Here is a 24222-nt window from a genome sequence, read left to right on the forward strand (position 1 = left end):
CATAAGACTACACAGTGGATTATTACATTATTAGACCAACTAGAAAACGCATAACAGCGACTAACGTTTTATCCTTGGTGTTGATGATCACAGGGGAAACAGATGAATGTTGTCTGATGATGTTATATGGCATCGTGACTAAAGTCGAGCCGTCAGTCCTACCGTTTATTGCTGGAGCTGATTTGTTGGAAACCTCACGGTGCGTGTGCAGCAGACGCAGTGAAACGAACGTGTTGGCTGCTTTTTTATAACACAGAGCTAATGTCAGCCTGAACACAACCAGAGCGTTTTCACACAAAACAGCTTCAACTGTCCCCGTTGTGATTTTATTTCCATCATCTGTGACTTGTTTCATGTTTTCTGATCAGTGTGAACAGCAACAGGCTGCAACACTTTCCAGCTGACTCAAACATATTCCGTTTCTGCTGCAGTCGCTTACACAGGAGCTGAGTGGGTCAGGATTTGTGTCAGTTGCCATGGTAATAAATAAATGTTGCGTCATTCACCTACGTCAAATGTCACAGTTTTAGTCACTTTTGATGACATGAAGGTCGACGAGATACAGTGGAAAGAAAAACAGCAGATTGTTGGTGTTTGAGGAGATGATTCAATTCAGAAATCTGGAACTGAGAACGGCAGCGAGACTGAAGCCAAAGAGTGAGTAAGTGACTAAACACTGTTTCTCAGTTACAGTAAACTGAGGTTACTGTGTTTGTCTTACAGATTTCTCAGTTCATTCACAGCCTTTATTCTTCTGTAATCTGCCGTTTGGGATGAGTGTGGATATATCTGAATCCTCTTATACAGCACATCCTGTAACATCTGACCTGACGTCCCCCTGATAGCTGCGTACAGTGCCGGTGATAATGTTAAACACACTTAAAATCACAGTGAGCACCGCTGCTGCTACTTGTTAAAGCTGCTGTACCTCCTCTGTACTGCTGTCTCAAAGGACTCTGATTCCAATCATCTGGAATCTGTGTGTGTCTGTGTGTGTCTGTGTGTGTCAGAAACAGAGGGAGACCACAGAGTTTATTTGAGTAGAGGACCACTGTACAGGATCAGGTTCTCACTGCAGCTGCAGTGATGTCAGCTGTGTGTGTGTGAGTTGATGTGTATGCATGCGAAAGAACCGATATGTGTGTATCAAATGTGTGTGTGTCTTTTTATTATATCCTCTATGATACACGTACAGTCACAGCACGCCCCAGTCTTCAACAAATCACAATCATATGCAGCTATTCTGCATCAGTGATCTGCCTTAAAGGGGCCTGTTCACAGCCAGAAAGTCCAGGTGTGAACTCTGGATGACTGACGGACACGTTAGCCTCTGATGCAAGACAACCACAGCTCACATCCCGCTCTTTTTATTATTAATCTGACTGTTCTGTGAAAATGACTGAGCTCCAAACCTCAACGATGCTGCAGCGTTGGCTGTAATATTTTTGATGAAAATTATAAAAATGTATAAATCAAAAAACTAATGACAAAATTTGGCAGTTTGAGACAATGTGTCAAACACAAACAACCAGGCTTCGTTCAAAGATATTTCAGCTCAACTGATGTAAACTTATGGAGCTAGTATACATCCATCTGCAGCATGATTTTATGAGTCAACAGTCTGAATAACCTACGGCTTAATGTTTAAAAACACCGGCTGCATTAGGTTGTTGTAATGCTGACACCGGTGCAGGACATATTTTCTTAATGTAATGAAGCCCCTGGTTTGTTGAAGCACTGAGTGAAACACATTGCTGCTGGTAGTTCTAATAAATGACATTCAGAGTGTTTTCAGCCAATATTGATTTCCACCTCCACAGTACTGTACACACTGTTTGCTAAACTTGTCTCCTAAAGGCTGGTGTCCATTCATCTGCCTTAAACCAACAACTTTCCTAACAGCTCTCTCATTATTGGTATCGACCAACACTGGTCCTAAAGGCTCGGCTGCAGTTTTTATCTTTCTGTCTGTCTGGCTGTTTACATATTTGGCTGATGCACAGTCGCTGCATATGAAGATGATTTTCAGTTCAGACAAGGAGAAAGAGAAAGAAAGTACACTGCTGTACGAGTGTATGTGTGTGTGTGTGTGTGTGTGTGTGTGTGTGTGCTACTGCAGGGCCTCTAAGCCCACTATAGATTACAGGACATCCTACCCTGTATCAGAGCACACAAACTCAGATGGACTAAAACAAACACTGGCTGACGACTAGGAACACTACAGCTGGAAGACACACTGTGTGTGTGTTTTTGTGTGTGTGTGTGTGTGTGTGCGTGCGTGTGTGTGTGTGTGTATTTTTGTGTTGTATGTATGTTGCTTTGCCTTTTGCTGTGTGTGTGTGTGTGTGTGTGTGTGTGAACTGCACAGAGGATAAAAGGATAAATGGATATTTACTTATTCCATACAGTGAGGAAGTGTGTATGTGTGCATGCCAAGTATCATGTTACAGGAACATAAACAGTAGGCAGCAGGCTCTTCCTGTATATACAGAAATACTGTGCATGTGTGTGTGTGTGTGTGTGTGTGTGTGTGTGTTTGTGTTGGAATGCATATAATGTATTTTTGATTATATGAACATTTCTGAGAATATTGGAGTGAACTGTATGTCCCAAAATACAGTAAATATATGTATATGCGTAGAGTATGTCTACATATTTGTCTTTTTAATAAAGTGCGTGTGTGTGTGTGTTTCTACTTGCTCTATTCTATCCAGCACTACTAACCAAACACTTACCTTTGGGATTCAGCTCTGTAGAGAGGAAGAAGAGAAGAGTTAAAGGTTAAAAAACAGAGACAGCAGAAGAAAGAGGTATCACTCCTCCTGTCAAGTTTCATTCAGTGCAGATCAGTAACAAAGCAGCGCTGGAGGAATTGGACTCTGCGGTTCAAACAGGAGGGGATTCCCTGGGAAAACCTCCATTTCCCTCCATATGAACATACACACAAAGTCAAAAACACACACTTGGTTTCGCCTTCCCACACACTTGGAAAGTTCCACTGGAGGAGAACGACTGAGCCAAAACAATCCTGAAGATGATAAGTTGTCCAAATCCAAATTAAATAGCTGCTCATCAAGGGGTTAGCGTGAAAACTGATCTGACAGAATGTGGAGAAATCGATATTCTAATAAAATTATAACTATCAAGAGTTTCACTGGTTTAAAAAAGAGAAGGTACTTTAGAAAATGAGAATGCTCTGGGAGGAGGGAGGAAAACTGAGAAACTCTTATGTTGAGACCATGATGGTCAATGCATGGTGAAGTCTTTCTGCTTTTCTTCTGTCTGTGTTTATATGTGAACCTAAATGAGCTGAACCGATGTCACACTGTGAGCAGTTAGTGTATAGTTTGGTGATGGACCAAACGACCAATGAGACGAGCCAAACTCCACATTGGCTGAGTTCACCGGGGTTCAGACTGTCGTCAACCAAAGGCAGTCACTGGTATACTGGTACTGATATCGACACATTGTTGACAATTAACAAGTAATCAATAGATAATTTCTCCGGCTCTGCCTCCATCATGACGGTGCCAAACCTGCAGGTAGGGAGCAGCAGACAGCGGATCACCATGAGCTAAAGGACCTTTACTGACTCTATATCTGAGTAATACCACATTAGATTAAAGGTGTAAGTTTTAAATGTTCCATATTGATGTGAAGATGTATATATGCTAATGTTTGTTAGCCAGTCGATGGAAAAATCCCATTATTTTTAAGCATTAAGCTAATAAGTTTTGGTTCCATGTGCTTGTAGCAGTGAGGCTGTGTTTGCTTTCAATGGCAACTGGAAATAACTGGTTCCTATGTTTTTATATTGTCTCTTCAGTTTTACAATAATTTCATGTGGAACAATAAAAATCTGCTGAGGACTGTTAGAGATCTGCTAAACGTTCACAGAGAGGAGAAAAATAACACTGAACTATGAAAAAATTTTATGAAGGGAGACCATCTCTTATCCCTGCTCCTCACCGCCAGATTTTCCCAGCTGCTGTGGGATTTGAACCGTCAGCGTCCTGCTTCTATAACCTTTAGGCCGCAGCAATAGACGTCTGGCAGATTAAGCTCTGATTTGATTGGTCGAAGAGGATTTCCTGTGAAGGTGAATGAGAAGCAGATGGCAGGTTGCAGGCCAGAGAAACAGGCACTGAGGTGCTGAGTCAGACGGTTCACGAGTTATTAAACCTGATGAAAGTCATGTTTCCTGACGGCTGTCTCCTTCTCCAGCACGCTCTCTCTCTCCTGACATCATTCTGCCTGTTATTCAAATATTCTGAATTTTTTAATTATCATCTAATGTCAAGGACACATTTATTTAATCAACAATATGAAAACCAAACAATACAGGTTTCCCTTAAATTTAATTCAAAGGTGGAATCATTTGCAGCAACTGAAACTAATTAGTGATTTGTTCTACCACCTATAGCAATTAAAACAATTACTAAATGTGTGATTTGCTTTCAGATAGAATAACCCAATCATAACCTTTCATACGGGACAGTGTTCAAGCAATTCTCAAACCAAAGTAAGGTACTTAAATAAATTCTCAAAATATGTTCATATTTAGCAGCATAATCTAATCCTGCTGTTATATGTTTGAGTGGATCTCGCTGTGCAGTGCCAGAGAAAAGAGAGAAAAAGCAGAATTACAGAAATGCAAAAAGAAAGAAAAAAAATCAAAAGGCTAGACCAACACAAAAAGGAAAGGACAAAAAAAATAAAAGTGAGAAAGAAGTAAAAGAATCTCTGTTGAGTGAAAGCTCCAGTTAAATGTAAAGGACATGTCAAATGGAGCAAGAAGAGACTCAAAGCACACGGCAGCTACTGTTGGCCGGCTGCCAGCCAGTGTTCAATCAGTCTTTCCTGTTCTAAAATCTCCTGCAGCGGCTGAGAAATCAGACAGAAATGAGTGAAGCTCTGGATCCATTAGCCGGTGTAAGTAGGGAAAAAATCAGTCTAGTGTTTCATGAGTCAAACCTTTATTTTATCAATAAATAACTGAGGAAGTTGAGAAGGTGTTCTTTTGTATAATTAACAGAGCGACAAGGTGTTCCGACTATTTTGATTCTGGATTTTTAGAAAGAAAATATCCCTCCATCACTTTCCTGAACCGTTGGATTTGACCTGGAACAACATGAATATCACAGGTTACAGCTCTCTGATGTTTCGTGCTGAAACAAGACGAGTCCAAAACGTGAGTTGGCTCATCAACAACAGTGATCTAATATTAACCAGTCAATGGATTTGACAAGCTATTAAAATACTGGATAAATATGAAATATGAAACGAAATCTTACAATAAAACAGTCACTCGAAATTGCTCCGAGAGCACAAACGTCTGCCAGGGCTGCAAAACCTCCGACTTTACTATGTCAAGACACATTTTTATGTGCATTTGCATAAAGATCGGCATCCAAAGTGGAAACAGATAAGAAGCATCTGCCAGAACTTTTTTAAGTGCAGTAAGTGCAGCAGTGCATGAGAAAATAGCAAAAAGTCTTAGACTGCAATGTTTAAAAATCCTTTTAAATAAATGAATCACTTGTTCCTTGGCCAGTGGCCTAACTTTCCACCAAATCTGTTCCTTAGTTTTTCTTGTATAGTGAAAACTAACAAACAGAGCTGAGAACATGATCTGCTTGGCAGAGATAGCTAACAACACCAACCACATCAGCTAGCCGACAAAAGCTCCTTGCAAATAGATTTCAGACCTGGCAGTTAAACAAGTGAGGACCCAACGAAAACACAGCAGCCTCCTGGAGACACCAGCATACGGAGATGCTGGTCACTCTGGCGAGCTCAATAAAACAGGAGAAAACAATAAAGTCTGCCAACCAGCTCCCTGGGTTTCCACACGCACTGGCTTAGCAACCAATGAATCATGGCTGGCCGTGTTTTATGGAAATTATCCGCACAGTCGTAACTTATCTTTGACTGCTCGGATGAAAATGCCCATTGTGATGAGGTAACAATGCACTGTAAATGCCAACTTGACCACTTGATCCCTCTGAAGTGTGTTTGTGTAAAGCCCATTGTCAGGGCGTTAGGAAAATCACAGACGGCTCTAATGAAATTCTTTCTAGATGTAACGACTGCAGCCACCACTGAGCCTCCTTTGGGGCTTAAGGAGTCAACAGTCTTCTTAAATGTCAAAGCCTTCGTGGGGCTTAAAGATGTGCACAGCAGCCATGGGGAGGGATGGTGTTATGTGGTGTGGGTGGTGTTAAGGCGTAGTCATCACCCCTGGGTGGGAGCGGAGAGAAAGAAAGAGATAGAAGCAAAGTGATGCATTCCTCCCACACCGGGAGAGCATTTAGAGGATGAGGGGAGACGAGGCATTAATGGAGATTAGCACTGCAGGAATACACAACAACACACACTGATGGAAGCACAGGCTCTTAAGATGACCACTCTGCAGTTCACCACCAGTTCAGAGCAGATATGTCTCCACGTCACAGTTGGATCACTGCAGGTTAGATGAGCCTAACAGGCGTTTTCATCTGGCTGCGTGTTTGAGCTTCAGGTGCTGATGATTTATGTGTCTCTGGCTCTAGTGACTGAGTGGAAGAGGCTGAAACAGTGAAAATATAAGTGGCTGGATTGTTTTCAGTCAGCATTCATTTTGTCTCTCTAACTGATGAAAGTGACATTGTTACCTGCATCCAGGTCCCTGGTTGCTTTATATGTCGTCCCTTTACTTCTTCAGGTCCACACCTTATAAAACATCCTGGTTTCCCTCAACTCTCATATCCACCCTGGCATACCTCTACTTCCTGCCCTTTTCTTTTCAGTCTAAAATACCTCCCTTCCTTTCTCTCCACCCAAGCTTATGTACATTTTGCCTCCTCTCCACCGAGCATAACTCACCTCCTTACCTGCCTCTCCTCGTCTCACTCCTCATGTGCCTCACCTCTGCCCTGTTATTTCCATCCCTTCTTGCCTCTTCTTCCTCCAACCTATAATAAACCTCTTCTAATTCTACTGCCAATCTAACAGGTCCTTTCCAGCACCCGATATCACACCCCCACATACTCTCCCCCAGCTACTTGGCTTCCAAGGCTCATTGAAATACTCCAGACTCCTTATTTTCATCTATTTTTAGCATCACAATAAAGCTTAACAAAAAAGAAACACTTCCCAATATTTCCAGACATTTCACATTAAATGTGCTTCTGGGGAGGGGGAACTGTTCCACCAACAGAAGCCTGCCAAAGAAAATGTAATCCAAGGGAAACAATAGCATGAAAACATGGATTTTTTTTCGTGAGCTACTTTTTAAACGAATGCTGAAATCAGTATTTTTAAAAAAAGGTCTGTGACATTTGAAATAAAGAGTGGTTTTGTTGGTTTGCAAGGGGAAAGTAATATCTTCCAGAAATATTGCAGGGCTGGGAAACAGATGCCTGGCGGGAGCAGGAGGATGAACTGGGTTGGTTTGGAAAGAACCCAGATGTCCTTACGTCAAGTCAGCACTCTGTTAGCAGCTGGTGTTCAGTACTGGTACACTGGATATAATGGACGAGATGTTCATGTCACCTACTCTGATGTTAATGCTGTTACAGAAACGTGTGGGTTTAACTGGAAGACGAGTTTTACATTCTAAATATTTGCCAGCCTTTAACACTGTTACTGTCTGTAAATGATGCTACATGTCATAGCAGGTTTACAACAAATTACACATATGTGAGAGACAGCAGTCAGGTGATAGTTGCTACATGCTACATGCTGAACTAAATAAACACAAAATATGAATCAGCCAGCATCTTTCTCAGCTCTTATAGCAAGAAATTAATAATGTTGTCTAAGATGTAAACTATCACAGCTGTTATGGTTTGTATCTGTAACGGTGGAACCTGCCTCTCCAGAAAAACTATCAAGGAGTTATTTTTAAAACTCGCACACAGTCTAAAGGTAGATGTCCATGTGTTTGTGATCATAAAGCAGGTCTAGGTTCTATATTAATACTGTGAAAGTATCAAAGCCTCAGTCCACAGAGAAATGCACACAGCCTGTATTCAGACACTGAGCCTTAAAACCAGCCGTCAGGACTTCTGCAACTTTGTGATGTCACAACAAAGCAGTCACTGCTCTCAGCCATGCCCCAAGTCCCGCCCCCCTGGACCCACCATCCAACCTTTCAGGATTTGGTTTCTCTGAGTGTTTACCTGAAATCTGCTATGTTTTTATTGGATCACTCAGAAAACCACCAGCCAATCAGAAGAGAGACTCAGAGTCTTTTCATCAGTGCTGGTTTCCAACAGGTTTATATTTAACTGGATGTAATACTGATCTTTCTGTTTATGAGAAGTAAAAATTCTCACAAGTCACATGAATCAAGCTACACAAAACTTCAAGACAATCCGCAGTGATGTCACACATCATCTCTGTTTAACAGCAAACAACAGCTGATTCAGTAGGATGAGCTACTGAGATTTCACACCTTCCCACTGTTCTGAATTTAAAGTTATTAGTACAAGCTGTCAGTGCACTCACTCACCTGTCAGAGCTAAATCCTGATTAAACACAGAATGTATTCACTGTAACAAGCAGCTCACGTCATGTGTGTTATTGTCAAAGTGTATCAGGTTGTTATGGTTATGTATAGAGCGCTGTAGGGGAAATTTCAATATCACAGCATACATATGTCAACACCACTACTGAACAAAAACAGATGCTGTTTCTTATATTTCATCCAGTGAACAGTCGTCTCTGTTACAGCAAAACAAGTTTGACTGATTTATTCTGTGTTCGACAGAAGCTCTTTACGAAAAGTGTTCCTGGAAAAAACATCTGTTCCAGCCACTGAGTGAAATAAAGATTTTAATTGGATCAGCTTGAAATGAGTCACGTAGGATTTCCTACCTGTTGGCGAGCTGTAGGACACAGTGATGTCTCCGGTCAGGTCAGCAGGGGGATAGCGGCCGTTGAGGAAAGCTGAAAATGCCACAACTGTGGAGGAACCAACACCTGAAGAGAGAGAACAAATGAATGTGAACATTAACACTGAAGTACAGAGTCCTCAGATCACTTCCTGTCCAGCTGCTGCTCCGCTGCCTTCTGTAACTCAGTGTAATCTCTTATTAGAGGTTTTTGCCTCAACACTTACTCTTTGAAAACATTTTTGGGTATTTTATGACTTTATTGGATCATCAGCAGAAGAGATGACAGGGACCGAGGGGACAGTGAGATAGAGGGAGAGGTGGGAATGTCATGAAACAAATGTGTCTGGCTGAGCATAAACCAGAGACGCTGGGGTTCATGATTAGAGCTGTAAAGGTCCCACACAGTACAAAGGTTAGATGTCCGAAATCTGCTATATTTCATTCTATCAATCAGAAAACAGTTCAAATCAGATCCTCTCTTCTGATTGGCTGACTGACCTGTTGTTACGAGAGCTCCAGAGAGAAGCCTGAGAGAGGAGATGTAAAACTGCACTGAGATGGTTTTTGGTTTTAAAAACCACAAATATATCTTCTGATGGAGATCAACACTTCAGATAAAACACAGGCGCTGGCACTGAAAACCTGCTCAGGCTTTTATTCTTTTATTCAGTTTTATTAATTCCTTTTTTCCCCTATTTCTGTTGTTTCTAATTCAAATAAAAAGAAACATTTGGATTAATTTCCTGAATGAAATGAGGAACTTGTATAAAAACAAATTTAGATTCTTCAAAGCCAGAATATTTTTGTTATTAGCACTGTACCTTCGTCATCATGTTGCTTGTCAGAATAGGGCTTATTAAAAAACTGTCATTCCTGTCCAGACAAATGAAGGCTGCATTAGAAAGAACTCCACTTATCCTGCACATGACGTTTGGTTTATTTGTCACGAGGACTGTTCCTCACCCTGTGAACAGAGGTGTACAACGTCTTCTGTAGCTCAAATAAAAAAAAAAAAAAACTTTTCTTGGATTGAGTTTGAGGTTTAATGTTATTCAAAGAAAGGTCATGTTATTAAGTTGTAGGTGGGACTGAAAGTCAAACTCTACAGCTCTGATTAAATCAATTCTGTCTCTTTATGAAAATGCAACGTTAAATCACTGGAGTTCGATAATCTGTCTTATTACAAATGTTCAAACAAGTTCCGGTTTTACTCCGACTCTTTAAAGAAAGACGCTGAATGATGGGTAAGGAAACAGGGCAGCTGACGAAACACACACACACACACACACACACACACACACACTTGAAGAGTCAGCATTTTTGAGGTGTGGACAGGACAGGATACAGCAAACTCAATACTAACCAGACCCCTTAATGTACACACACACACACACACACACACACACACACACAACCACACAAATGCTCACACACAGCCATGATTACACTAAACATCTCCAGGCAAGGTGAGGACAGAGGATTAACAACATAAACCAGAACTTAAAGTTGAATCCAAGTGCACGCACACACGCACACACACACACACACACACACACACACACACACAATACTGAAATTATATGTAGCATGGGAAAGGGGTGATGACTTGTAGCTTCCCTTCAAATACCCCAAAACTAACAGAGGGGGAGTGGGGGAGAGAGAGAGAGAGAGAGAGAGAGAGAGAGAGAGAGAGAGAGAGAGAGAGAGAGAGAGAGAGAGAGAGAGAGAGAGAGAGCAAACGAGCTGGAGAGGAAAAGCAGGGATCAAATACAGACACAGAGGAAAGGATATATTACAGCTAATGGCTTCATGCAGTCACACACACACACACACACACAGCGGTGTGGTGGTGTAATGAGGCGTGATGTTCCTGAGCTCGACCTGTTACAGGTGACTGAACCCCAAGTATGTTTGTGTGTGTGTGTGTGTGTGTGTGTGTGTGTGTGTCCTAATGGAAAAAGTGTACGCGTAATGAATGAAAATGGGGAGACGGAGTGTTTGAAAATAGTTTCTGACTCGGTAAATGTATAAATCATTAGAATCATTACAATTTATAGAGAACCTCACTGACCCTCTTCATCACACACACACACACACACACACACACACACACACACACACACACACACACACACACACACACTCACACACACACTCACACAAAGACAAGTCCTCTCGAGCTGAGGATAGACAGAGCAGGAGGAGACAAGATGGATGAGAGGAGAAGAAAAGAGAGACGATGACACCCCCGACCCCCCCCCGGACAGACAGAGAAGATAAATGATAAAAAGCAGAGACTTTCTCCACTCGCTGTCAGACGTCCTGACAGCACGACCTCCTCTCTCCCTCCCTCTCTATTCTCCCTCTCCCATGCTGCTCGCCCTCCCCTCCCCTCCCATCCCTCCCTCTCTGCTCCTCTTTTCGTTTTCTCCCTCCTCATCTTCATCTCTCAGCTTCCTCTCATATCGTTATCGATTCACTGGCTGCATTCAGCTGTATAATGAAAGTAATACTGAACCTTAAACCTTAAACAACCACGAACAAGGAGAACTCTCCTCTCTGTACTTTAAGACACCAGTAACAAATGAAATGCATGATTATATATTAATTTCAGCCATTTCTATAGATTCATAAGTGAATCTAAAGCTTCAGAGAAGGACAGAGAGACGTTTTGTTTCATAAACCGACTACAACAGCAGCAGATCGCCACCAGCAGCTGTGGGAGCCAGAAAATAAGGGGCAAAGGACAAACAACAGATTTAATTGGAAATTATAGTATTAGTATAATATAAAATATAGTATCATATCATATAAAATATTAAATATCTAAAATGTAGCTCATAATTAGAAAAAACAACTTTACTGAGCTGTGGACAAACTATATTATAAATATTATGGCTGTCACAATATCAGGTCTTCACTACACAATTATCGTGGCCAAAAGAATTCACGATAACGATATTATCACGACATTTATAGGAAAACAAATCAGTCACATTCATCTTTAAATTTGTTTGTGTTTTCTCTCTTTGGCAAAGGAATTAGACTCAAATATGAAGAGAGAGAGTCTGTGACCATAACTGTGCATCATTAACACAATATCTATATTTCATTCTTTAATTATCACAGTTATCATTATTACTGATACATCACATTAAACCAAATTAAGAAAATTGATCTTTTGGGATTTCTGTGCTGCAATTTCTTTTTAAATATGTGGTGTTACCAAGACATCTGTAATAATCAATAATCAGTCAGTAATATGTGTTGTCAGGCTCTAATAAACACATTTCTCCTTCCTCTACTCTTCAGTCTTTCTCGTGTGTGTTCTCTCAGTTTCTTCACCTTTATCTCCTTCTCTATCCGTCTCCCTCCTTTCTACCTCTCCTACATCCTTACTGCCTCTCCCTCTTATTCCTTCCTTTCATTTCACCTTCTTCCCCTCCTCTTTCCTTGCTCCCTCCTGTCTGTCAACAGAAGGCTTTTAACCTCTGTGCCCTGGAGGTCAAACTGGTCAGACTGGTTAAAGTGCTTTAAGTGTTCCCAGGCCCATTAAGACCAACAAACAACACCAAAGAAGACACAAAGTAATCCCTCCTCCTCCTCCCTCTTTCTCTTTCTGCCTCTCTATCCATCTCTGTCTCTTTTCTCCTCAGCCTGTCATCATACGTTCAGGCACATCTGGACAGGTCAGCGGGCTGCTGTAGAAGCTGAACGTGTGAGCTCCAGGTAACACGTCGGTCTCTGTGACCTGGAGGTCCGACCCAGTGAGACTGTTCAGACTGGTCCCAGTGTTCTCAGTCACATTAACCCATTAACACCAGTGCCAACAAAAACAAACTCCACAAAGGAGCCTGAAATCCCCCACTTTACTACCGCTCCCTCTTTACCTCATTTTTCCCTCCTCTTTCTTGACTTTTCTCCATCTCTACTTTTCTTCTCATCCTCAACAGTTGTGTTTTTATAACTTTATGCCACCTTTTCATTGCCTCGGCACCTTATTTATCCCCTGGTCCCTCCCTCCGTTTCCTCTTCAGAGAGGGAGGGAGCACAACTCAAGTTTTCTCCTGGAGTTTCCCCTCTCTCCTTCACTCTCACCCTCTCGACCACCTTCTAATTCTCTATGAATTCAACTATTTATATACTCAGCTTAAAGACTGTGTATGTGGCTGCTCTGTTCACATACCTGCCACTGTACATTATGTGTATCTGGAGGATGAAAAAGAATATCCACTAAGCAACTTTATTGTTGTTGTATCGTTTGCAGACACACAACCACTGCTCCAAAGCAACACCCGGTATGTGGAATAGTGAACATGCACATACAAACACAACTTTAACCCTGGAATGACTCTTTTTTGGCCACTTGGAGACAGAGGAAACAAGTTGTGAACACAACATTGACATATTATCACCTTAAGTTGATGGTGAACTTGTTAGCGAACAGTTGTTTATTTCCATGGAAGAACATGATTATTCCCCTCTCTTTTAGCTCTGTGTTTGGTCTCTACCAGCTGAAACATCTGGCTCTCTAGCTGCTAAATGCTCCACTACCAGCTGCTCTCTGACTGTGACTGTCTGCTGTTTGGTGCAGGGCGAGTTGTAGTGCAGCCGTTAACGACGCTATGAGAGCGGTGAGTGACCCAGAACAGTGAAGATGCAGCCAGACAGCAAAACATTGAGCTGAAACTCATCATGAAGCCCAGTGAAGCGGAGATGAGCTGCAGATTCAGCCGATAATTCTCTGTAGGTTCATCAGTGTCAGAATCCCCTTTCACACTGTCACAGTGTCTTCACTTTGTCATTTGTTGTTGTTATAAAAATATCAATTACAGCTACTTTAAAGCAAGTGCACAGATACTCTCCTTCCTTTCTTCCGTTCTCTCCCTCCCCATTCCCCTCTTTTTTCAGATTTTTTACGGAGCAATAGATAACAACAACTGTTTGCTCCGTCAGTTGAAAATGGTGAATAAATGTAAAATTAATTGGAGGACTGCAACATGTTCATAACACTGAGATAAGAGATGTTAATGCAGTTTGTGGGCTCTGTTTTCATGGTTGTGCAAAGACTGATAGATACAACATCTGTTTCAAGCTGGTGCTGTGCTGAGGTTCAAGTGCACTTTACTCGTCTGTTTTATTTAAATTGCTGCAGTGAGTAGAGCTGGTGTCGAGGTGAAAACTGCTGTTTGATTCCACCTCTGTCTGTGTGTCTGTGTGGGGCTGCAGCTACCCTCAGGGCTCAGGTTATAGTAACTGACAGCTCAGGTTAAAGCGAACACTGACTGTTTGGAGGAGGTTACAGGTCAAGAGGGGTGGAGATGGGGATCTATACCGCACAAGGAGACGGGGAAAGGGGCATGTGTGTGCTTGTGTGTCTATCCTTTCTTTGCCATGTGCAAATAATATAAAAAGCAAAACATCAAGAGGAAAACAAATCTGGAGGGTAAATTTGCTCTAAGACATTCCTGGTCTGCCACTGCTTTACCTGTGTGTACGTGTGAATGTGTGTGTGTGTGTGTGTGTGTGTGTGTGTGTGTGTGTGTGTGATCACAGATCTCGTCACATCCAGAGGCAAACAGGGGAATCTGAGGTGACCATCAGTGTGGTGTTAAACGCTGACCTTTGACCTGTGCAGGTCAGGATCAGGTCGGATCGCTGTGTAGGGTCTGTCTTTAAACACCACCAACCTGATCTTCACTTGGAGATAAAATGTCTGACACACAGAAGCCAGTTTTACTTTCAAAACTTTGGATCTGAATGTTTTGGTTTTGAGCTCCACATGATGTATGATGATGAGGATGATGGTTTGGCACCATGTCTGTCAAAAATTAAGGAGACCAGTTTACACTAATGGTGAAAATCAATTTGGTGGTAATGGAAAATAGAAACATGGCAGCTGTGGTCAGTTGACACCAGTTTGTGTTGGCTCCACTGCTAAAAAAGCAGAAAACAGATGAAAAATGGTTCATGTCGTGGTGAAATGATTCGTGCAACAATTAACTGCACATATAACCCATTAAAATGCACATTCATACAATCTAAATGTACACGTCTGCATGAAACACCCACTGAAGAGAAGAACAGTTTCTATATGACACAGGACTGAGAAACCAGTTCCTGAAAAAGTACCAGTACCAGACATGAGTTTTGGTGCCAGTACCAAAATGATGAAATACATTATTCTAAGGAACATAAACTTATATAATGAATGAATATGTAATGTGCATGATTGATGAAGGTGAGGAAGACCAACACAGAGAGAAGGAGAGGACAGGCAGGAGAGGAAATGTGAAAGACGGAAGGAGAAGGAAGCAGAGAGGGAAAAATAAAGACATCAGGGCACAGCATGAAGAATGAAAGAGAGGAAGCAGAGAGAGGAAAAGGTGGACGGAGGAAAAGAGAAAAGGGTAGAGACAGGGAGGGAGCGAGGGAGGGAGAGAAGAGAGAGAGACAGAACAAAGGAGGCAGTGTGTGGTGAACAGGGGATTGAGTCGCCATCTGAGACGAATAAAAACTGGAATAACAATAAAAGTCAGGAGGCGCTACCTCCCCTCCTCTTCCTCCCTCCTCCTCCTCCTCCTCCTCACAAGTACCCCCCACCTCCACCGCTGAGCAGCATGTGCACACACAAACACACACCATTCATCACTTTTATTGTCCTTTGTTTTATGTAAAGTGCTTTGTGACAAATCCCTGCAAAGATATTTGGAAACAAGCCTGAGTTAACATTCACATTATACTGAACACACACACACACACACACACACACACACACACACACACACACACACACACACACACACACACACACACACACACACACACACACACACACACACACACACACACACACACACACGTTTGTACATGTACTGTTGTGTTTACATCTGTGCAAGTGTGTGTAAAGGTATATGCATCAGTGTAAGAATGAGAGACAGAGAGAGAGAGAGAGAGAGTGAGTGTGAAATTGTACAGGAGGAGATAAAGTGATGATGATGCTAGTGTTTCTCTAAATCTTATATGTATTCATATTTTCCTATAACACCTGCGGCTCTGTCACTGCTTCTTGTGTCTGTTCTTTTTATTCAGGATTGTTCTCATTGTAAAAGGCTCATGAGTCATCAGGTGACATCAGGATGAAAAAGGGGAAAAGAAGAAACAGAAGCAAAGAGAAGCTCTGGGTTTATAAGCACCAGAGGAACATTGACAGACATTTATTGAATGTATTTGCATATTTCTAGAATTTTACTGTGATCTTTATTCTTAATCATGAATAATGGAAATAAGTTAATAATATTAAAGCTGCTATTTTACTGTAAGAGCATCACTATACTCCAGACAAAGTGTTTTCTGGGTAGTTGAACAGCATCTGAAAATATTCCACCACCTTTAGTATCACAGTCAGGTCTTTACACAGCGACTCCCATCACGTTTCACATGTACAACTGAGGGCAACACTTTGACTTCCAGGAGTAAAAACGTGTCCTGCTATCTCCATTTGAACAAATATCCACACTCTCTCTCTGTGACGCCTTCAGTTGTGGCTGTTCAAAGCTCTTTAGCTCCTCTGGTTCCCCCGTTCCAGGAGATTAGATTAGATTCTTTATTGTCATTCTACAAAAAAAACATACAATGAAATCCAGGTGCACTCGGGCACCGGACTCAATCATATAAAAAAGAAATGGATAATAAAATAAATAAATAAATATAAGTAAATGTTTTCATTCCATTCATTCAATTTGTGCAGTTAAATAAGTGCTCAGTTATTTCTGCACATAATAATGAAAGAGTTCCACACATAGAGTGCTGAGCCGCTGCACGTATCTGCGCCGCCATCTCCGAGCCTTGGAGCAGCCGTCTCTGGGCATTTTTTTGTGTTGGTTAGATGACAAAAACAAGGTCTGTGGTTAACATGTTTTATTCTAATATAAAACCTGTTAGGAAATGTAACTGAGTCCTGATTCTTGAAGCTTCTCTGTCTGTTAAAAAAGGCCGGTTGCTAACAAGAGTCTAAATGAGATGACAGAGGTTGTCGGGGATGTTAAACGTCATCAGTCCAACATGAAAAGTGATCTCCTCACCAGTCCACCTTTACAGCCTCTTGTGTTTCTACAAACTGTTACTGACTTTGTGTTCAGATCAGAGCTAAATCAAACTACATGTTGGAAGACAATGTAAAAATCCCACTGGCTTTTTGGATTCTGGTTCTGGCACAGGAAGAGCTTTCTAGTGTAGTAGTGGAAATCGTGGAAGTCATTTGTTATTGTTTTGTATTTTTACTGTTGATAGTCTGCATGGTTCATATCACTGTATATACTGCACTTGAGTACAGTTTACACCAGGCAAGAGTCCATCTACAGCTCGGCCACTTCACCTGCAATCCATAAAGTGGGAGCAGTTTTCTGGAGAGAATCACAAAGTAAACTCTGACCGTGAGACTGAGCTCCAGCTCCTCTGAGCCAAGTCCCCACATTCATTAAACCCTGCACAGCCTCCATTAATTTATTTTTTCCTGATTTTCCAGGACTGTAACGGATGTGAAACACTTGGTTTGGGACCAAATGACCACCAGGGTCAGCCACGGTGGTCCTGCTGCTTCAGAGCTGAGCCAGGCCATTCTGGACCAAACCAGGCCAATGAGGGGTCACTGAGGTGGGACAGAAAGAGAGGAGGGGAAGAAAGAAAAAGAAAGAGAATGTGTGTGTGTGTGTTGTAGCTCTCATGTTTCGCAGCAGGGAGCTGTTGATTGACAGGTGAAAGGCAGCGCCAGATTTCTGTGCAGGAAGACAAAAGACTGTGACATAAACACAAACACACACATCTGTCTTTCTGTAGCTGTGAGGACACTTCTTCACATAATACACTCCCTTGCTCTTTAACCTCTGAATTTGAAGGAATGGAAGCGATGTACACTGATTCAGTGTATTTATACCCTAATGTGAATAACTAACCCTCACCTCTTCAGAGCTGAGGAAAACTAGCGGTTACTCATCTTACTTTTTTTTAACCCTAATCCTAATCCTTAATTTTTACCCCTGACTGCAGGGGTCACTGGTGACCACTTTCTTTGATTGATGATAATTGCAGGGTGTGTTTTATAGCTATGTACACACACACACACACACACACACACACACACACACACACACACCAAAACGAAACTTACAATATGTGAACTAGACCCACAATTGTGACAATTCAAGAACCACCTCCTCTTAGACCTTAGAGGATTTTTGAACCTGGGCTTTATTTTCTTATGTTTTTAGGTGTAAATGATTGACAGGGAAAAAAATCTTTGCAATGGATCCAATATTAGGCAAGAACAGTATACGCAGAAACCGCTAAACAGCTGCTTGAATGTAAACAACAGGGCATTTGATCTGCATCAAAGTATGATTTCCACACTGACGCATTCAGATTGTTTTTATTGTCTGACAAGGTTATGGAGAGGATTCCTACAGATACAGACCTTTTTGTTAAAGAGTCAGATGCTTTTCATTTAACCAGAAACAGCTGTTTTATCGCTCTGTTCAAAGCCACCAGACCCCATTGACAAAAACAGTAATTTTACCTGGCAGGACACAGGAGTTTCTGGTCTACTGCTGACTCAGTCGGTGATGGAAGGAGTCTTCAGATCATTTACTTTAGCAAATATATTGGGGACTGCCTCCTAAACAAAAACACTAACTAACTAAGTAACTATCATCAAGAATAAGACCTGTGCCAGTACAAATTCATGACTCTTAGTGATGGATTTAGTCACCTCACACTAACCTAAACCCAAATCTGACCTAAACCTTAAAACCAAGTCTTAACCCTCAAACAGGTTAAGAGGACCAAAGTGTCCTCACAATGATGGTTTAAAACCAAAATTTGTCCACACAATGATAGAAAGACATGTGTACACACACACACACACACACACACACACACACACACACACACACACACACACACACACACAGACACACACACACACACACACACAAACCAGCACACGCCTACTTTACATCGAGTGTGTGTGTCTATAACAGTACGGTGGTGACATGTACATATGTTTATGCTTATGTGTCCATGGATATGGATGTGGAAGCATTTATGTGACTTGGGTGTGTACCTGTGTAACTGTCTGAGTGTCTGTTTGAGAGAAGCTTCTGAATTTGACCCGTCTGACCTCTACCTAAACTCATGTTAACAAAACGCCTCTTTAGTGGCACAAATGTGACGGTGCAGTGAGTCACAGCCTCTGATCTTCTTTATAAACAGTGAATTGTTGAGAGCTACCGCCAAGAAGAAAAACTCTGTATAAACAAGCTTTTTTTAATCCTTTTTTGGCGTCTTCTTCAATGAAGTTCCTTTTGATTAAGTTTGAGTTTGTGTTGGCAAGCTGCTCATTGTCTATTCAGACATTAAAGCTATCACTGCTCAAACAAAGTTCCTCCCAAATCAAGTTATTTCTTTCTTCAGCTTACAGTTTATGTTCATTCATGAGGTTGGAAGTTCTACATAAACGAGTCATTCATGACGTCCACGAACGTGTACCTGTAGGGTACAGTACGTTACTGTGTCTGTGTGTGAAAGACTAATAAGAGACACTGACATCTTTAAAGTGTCTGAAGGTCTTGTAAAAGTAATAAATGATCACTGCTGACTGTGTGATCAGCTGTTCATATAACACCACACCAGAAACTAGTGGTATAACAAAAACACCACAATTTCCAACAGGACCACTGACTGACCACTTTTCAATGCAGACGTTGTGGTCGACCTTGGAAATCAGGTTGGTCTGCCCCCTAAACAGGTATCTCACATGTATGATGGTTATTTTCTTGTATTCATAACACTTGCTTACATTAGGTGCATATAAACACACTGAATGTGCTGCAAGTGGATCTACTGCAGCAAGAATACAGAAAAATAAATAAATAGATAACGAGTCTGACCAGAATAACGAATGAAAAAAATGAGAACTCTGCAGACCTCTATGGTTCCAACATTAAAGTGTAGATTAAAACTGTTAGAGCACAGGAAATAAAATTGACACACTGAAGCAAAAAACTAAAATGTGTCGTTTAAAATATGTCAACATATGAAATATAAGTCATATAAAACATAGGAACCTCACAAGAATTTACAGGAAACTATTGTGTGTGTTGTGCAAAAGTGCATCATGTTTGCATTAACAGTTGTAGAGGTCATGCACAGTATATTACAGATAAGAATGCACTGTGGTAAAACGCATTACATTTCTGCATAGACACATCATGAATCATGGGAAAGCAGTGGTCAGTTTGATTCAGGGCTTGGAATAAATGGATGGAGTTCACTCGCCTGAGAAAGCAGCTCACATCTTGAAATCATAAATTCACAATCCATACTGGTACTTCTCAAAAAACGAGCACTCGTCTCTGATGGATGACGGTTTCTGCAAATGTATGGAGCAGTTTTGTGGGAGAAAATGACATTTTTCTGGTCCTTATCCAGCTTCTGTGACTGTGTAAAATAGCTTTGAAAATAACTGCAGACATCATCCATGTCCTGTTAATATAACCTGAAGCCTTTCATTTGACATTTGACTTCATACTAAATAATATATAAATATAGTATGTTATATAGCATAGTGATAAATCTGTTAATTAAAGACAATATGATGCTCTTGTTGTTACTATATTGCAAAATTCCGACCAATAAACAAATGATGACGTTCCTGTTGTGACCAGAGGAAGATACTTGTAAATCAGGAATTGTAATTAATTCTGCTGATGTGACTGTGTATGTACTGGATGTACTGGAAATCACTATGGTCCAGAAATCTTATAAAAAGGTAAAACTGGAAAACTCTAGAACCAACATTAAAGAGTATGAACTGCTTTGAGATCCTGCAGGTCGCTGAATGTGAAACATGAACTTTTTAACTTTACCAAAGTCTGTTAAGGTTGAAAACGACTTTAATTTAGTTGTTTTGCTGAGGAAGACCAAAGAGACTATAGAAAACAAACTGCAGGTGCCAGAGTCAGGACTCCCACTCCATATGCAGACCAACAGGCAGTGCAAGGCACCAACACCACCAGGGTTAGAGGTTTCCCTCCCAATGAGGCCACAGATGGGGCCACAGTGTGTTATCATTGCACTATAAGGAGCCTATGATAAAAGCCTCCTCTAACTGGTCCACATTACACACTCTGTAAATTTACACTTGCACGTCTCCGTGCACTGTTTGACTCAACAGAGGAAATAGGGAACGTGCAGAGTTGTGTAACAGCTCAAAGCGAACAGTTAACATTGTGTTACAGGATGGGTGATGTTCTTTTAACGAGCCGACAGCAGATATCAGTGTTTGGGGTTGTAAGGTTGTGTGTACGTAGTGTCTGAGTGCTTCGGATCAAAGCTACCGCCGTCTGGTCGAGGTGACCATATCTCCCCAACAACCAGACGACAGAGAACACAGAAGAAAGACTGATAAGAGCTGAACAAATACACCCAGACTCACACCTCTCACTCACTTAGTCAGCCGCTGCCAGTGTGTGTGTGTGTGTGTGTGTGTTCAGAATGTGGAGGAGGATGTGATGAAGGAGAGAGAAAAGCTGAAAAAAACATGTGTGTGTGTGTGTGTGTGTGTGTGTGTGTCTGTGTGTGTGTCTGTGTGTGTGTGTGATTGAGAGAGTGAGTGAAAGAGAAAGGCTGGAAAAACGAAAGTGATTGTTGACATCAGATGATTAAAGATCTTACACAAAACCAGCTGCACAGGATACACTCAGTGCTGTATAACCTTAAAATAAACACCACAATTCTTTAATTTGTATTTTCTTTCATCCTAAGGCAGCTTCTTAAAATCCACCACCACTGCACAAGCCTTCTTAACTACAAAAATATTGACTGGTGTTTTCCTTTTTCTTTGACACATGTATTTCCTAAATGTTTTTCTCTTGTCCTCAGTCCTGTTTGACCTTCTCCTGCCTTCATTTTCAGGGGTTTTAAAGGGTTAGTTCACCCAAATAAAAAAAAAAAAACATGTAAAATTGAAAAGGTCGTCTTTTCACCCAGAAACTGTGACCTGCCGCTGTGATTAGAGACTATAGGATGTGATGAAGGAGCAGTCAGTGTCACCTGCTCAGCAAAAACAGACTAGATAATAGATAACTACTAGATAATAGTCTAAACAATCACGCTCTCACCAAACTATTAAATTCCCTTTTTTGCTACACGATGTGGGGCTTCAATTTCCTCAAATCTTCACAACTATCATTCATAAAAGTGTCATAACGTCTTTATTATCTCTATTCAAAAATGGTTCACTAAATGCCAGGTACAGACTGAAATCTCTGAGACAGATTTCTCAAGGAAGGAATTAGATTTTGCTAATCTGGGTGAGCTGTGGATGAACTGACCCTTTAATCTGTCATCCACTAAAACAGCCACTAAAGCAGATCAAGAATATTGTTTATAATATTTTATACTTTCAATAAACTCCTGAGAAATTTGCTAAAGTTTAAAGGTGTATTATATATAGAGGAAAATTAAGCAGGCTGCAAATGGCCGATGATCTGCTAAACTACAGTATGTAAGGACATAAAGGGGGTGGACACAATATCTTGAACAAACGTACAATGTAAACAAGTTCAAAGTAATACACACACAATCACACAAATAAACGCACACACACACATGAAGAAAGGCTGGAATAGACTGACCCATGGGCTCGAGGACAAACTGGTCCTGAGTGACGGCCAGAGGAGGCTGAACGCCGACAGTCAGCTTCGAGGCCTGCATAACACAATTGGCCTTCACCTTCACCTGGAGAGAGAGCGACAATCAAGTGAGAAGGGGGGAGGGACGACGACAAGAGCAGTGGGACAGAGTAGACAAATTCAAGTCTTCAGGTGAGTGATGTCATCAGTGCAGGACCACAGCTCACCTGTACGGTCACTGAAGGGACAGGTAGACCACCAGCATCCTGGATCAGAGCTTGCTGCAGCCAGAGACAAAACGGATGATGAATCTACGGTAACTGCTGTGTGTGTTCACATGGTAGAAAATGTGTGTGTGTGTGTGTTTACCGATGGGCTGTCCATGCTGGAGGACACAGCAGCTGTAACTTTCAGGTCCTCTTCAGCATCAGTTTTAGGGAGAATGTCTGAAATGACAACAGAGGAGTTTTATCCTAAATTCCTGAAGTAATTTCCTTAGTTCCTCAGCTGATGTTTCACACGTACAGGTTGATGAGACAATAATTAACAAACATCTTAGCTGGTCTGTAACTTATTAAGTCTGAAAACATAAATCAAATGGCTAGAGGATGAATCAATGACAATTAAACAGTAAAAACACCTCATATTTTCTCCTCAGATCTACTCATATATTAAGTTTTACTGACTTTGAAACTGTGTTTTCTGGCTGTTTGTCTGACTAAATAACAAACTAAGACACTGATTTAGGCTAATGAAAATTCAGATGAACATTTGCTGTTAATTTTAATGCGTTCATTACAAAAGTAAATGAAGCAAACACTAAATAATTTTAGAAAAGATTTAATTGATCAAGATCTAAAAATGGCAGGAATTTATGTTACTGGAGGGAGAACCAGTGGTTATCTCTAAAGAACTCATCTTCAGTTTTCAGTTTGAAATCTGGTTTTGCTCAGATCTAGTGACTTGAACCGCGACTCCAGTGTTAGTAATGTTATCAGCTGTTAGAGTCTCTGTTTAGGCTCCCACCCTGAGTCCTGGTGACCTCTCTAATGAACTTCTGCAGCTTCTTCATCTCAGCGTCCACCTGCTCGTAGTCTGCCTCCCTGGCGTCCACCTTGGGCGTAGTGAAGAAGGAGGGGTCTGTGCCCATGTACGAGCAAAGGAGGTGACCATCTGAACTCAGACTGACCACCACTCCCTTCAACTCCCTGGAGAGGAGAGGAGAGGAGAGGAGAGGAGAGGAGAGGAGTTAATTCAACATGTGAAACTAGTACTTTTACCTGTGCATTTTATGACTACAGCATGGAAGTTTCAGCATATACTCTACATACCCCAAGCTTTTGTTTCAGATGTGGAGGAAATTTAGATCTGACCTCTGGTGACCTTGCATTGCATTTTTGCATTTTTCCAGTTTTTGCTCCATCACTCTCTATTATAATCATGCACATCTTTGCCAAAATTACATTTTTGTTCTAATAAAGATGCTTTTTTGCTGCTATGGCCATGTAACATAATTCTGGGCTGCAGACCCCAACATATCCAGGTGCTAGGTATCTATAGCTTCTGAAGAACTTTCACACCTTCTGCTGTATGTCCTTTAGAATTACACATCATTTGTGGATCTCATCTGAGAAATCAAGTGTTTCTACTAG

The 24222-nt window shown here is 41.3% G+C and overlaps 1 protein-coding gene across 4 annotated transcripts in view; it reads right to left on the reverse strand.

Moving 5' to 3' along the window:
- The window catches only part of bbs9 (Bardet-Biedl syndrome 9), a 171356-nt gene that overhangs the window by 119528 nt on the left and 27606 nt on the right, over window positions 1–24222 (reverse strand). For 3 of the 4 annotated variants that reach the window (XM_071470944.1, XM_071470945.1, XM_071470947.1), the window contains exons 10-15: window positions 23597–23778; window positions 22940–23016; window positions 22798–22851; window positions 22574–22676; window positions 8860–8964; window positions 2736–2750 (exon numbers count right to left, since the gene is read on the reverse strand). In XM_071470944.1, coding sequence (XP_071327045.1) covers window positions 2736–2750; window positions 8860–8964; window positions 22574–22676; window positions 22798–22851; window positions 22940–23016; window positions 23597–23778 — 536 coding nt within the window. The remainder of the gene's footprint in view (window positions 1–2735; window positions 2751–8859; window positions 8965–22573; window positions 22677–22797; window positions 22852–22939; window positions 23017–23596; window positions 23779–24222) is intronic. The other variant, XM_071470946.1, reaches the window with a different exon arrangement.

This window comes from Trachinotus anak, unplaced genomic scaffold, assembly GCF_046630095.1.
Source record: "Trachinotus anak isolate AG129_WGS33_773 ecotype Australia unplaced genomic scaffold, CSIRO_AGI_Tana_v1 ptg000032l, whole genome shotgun sequence".
In the NCBI taxonomy this organism is placed as follows: Eukaryota; Metazoa; Chordata; class Actinopteri; order Carangiformes; family Carangidae; genus Trachinotus; species Trachinotus anak.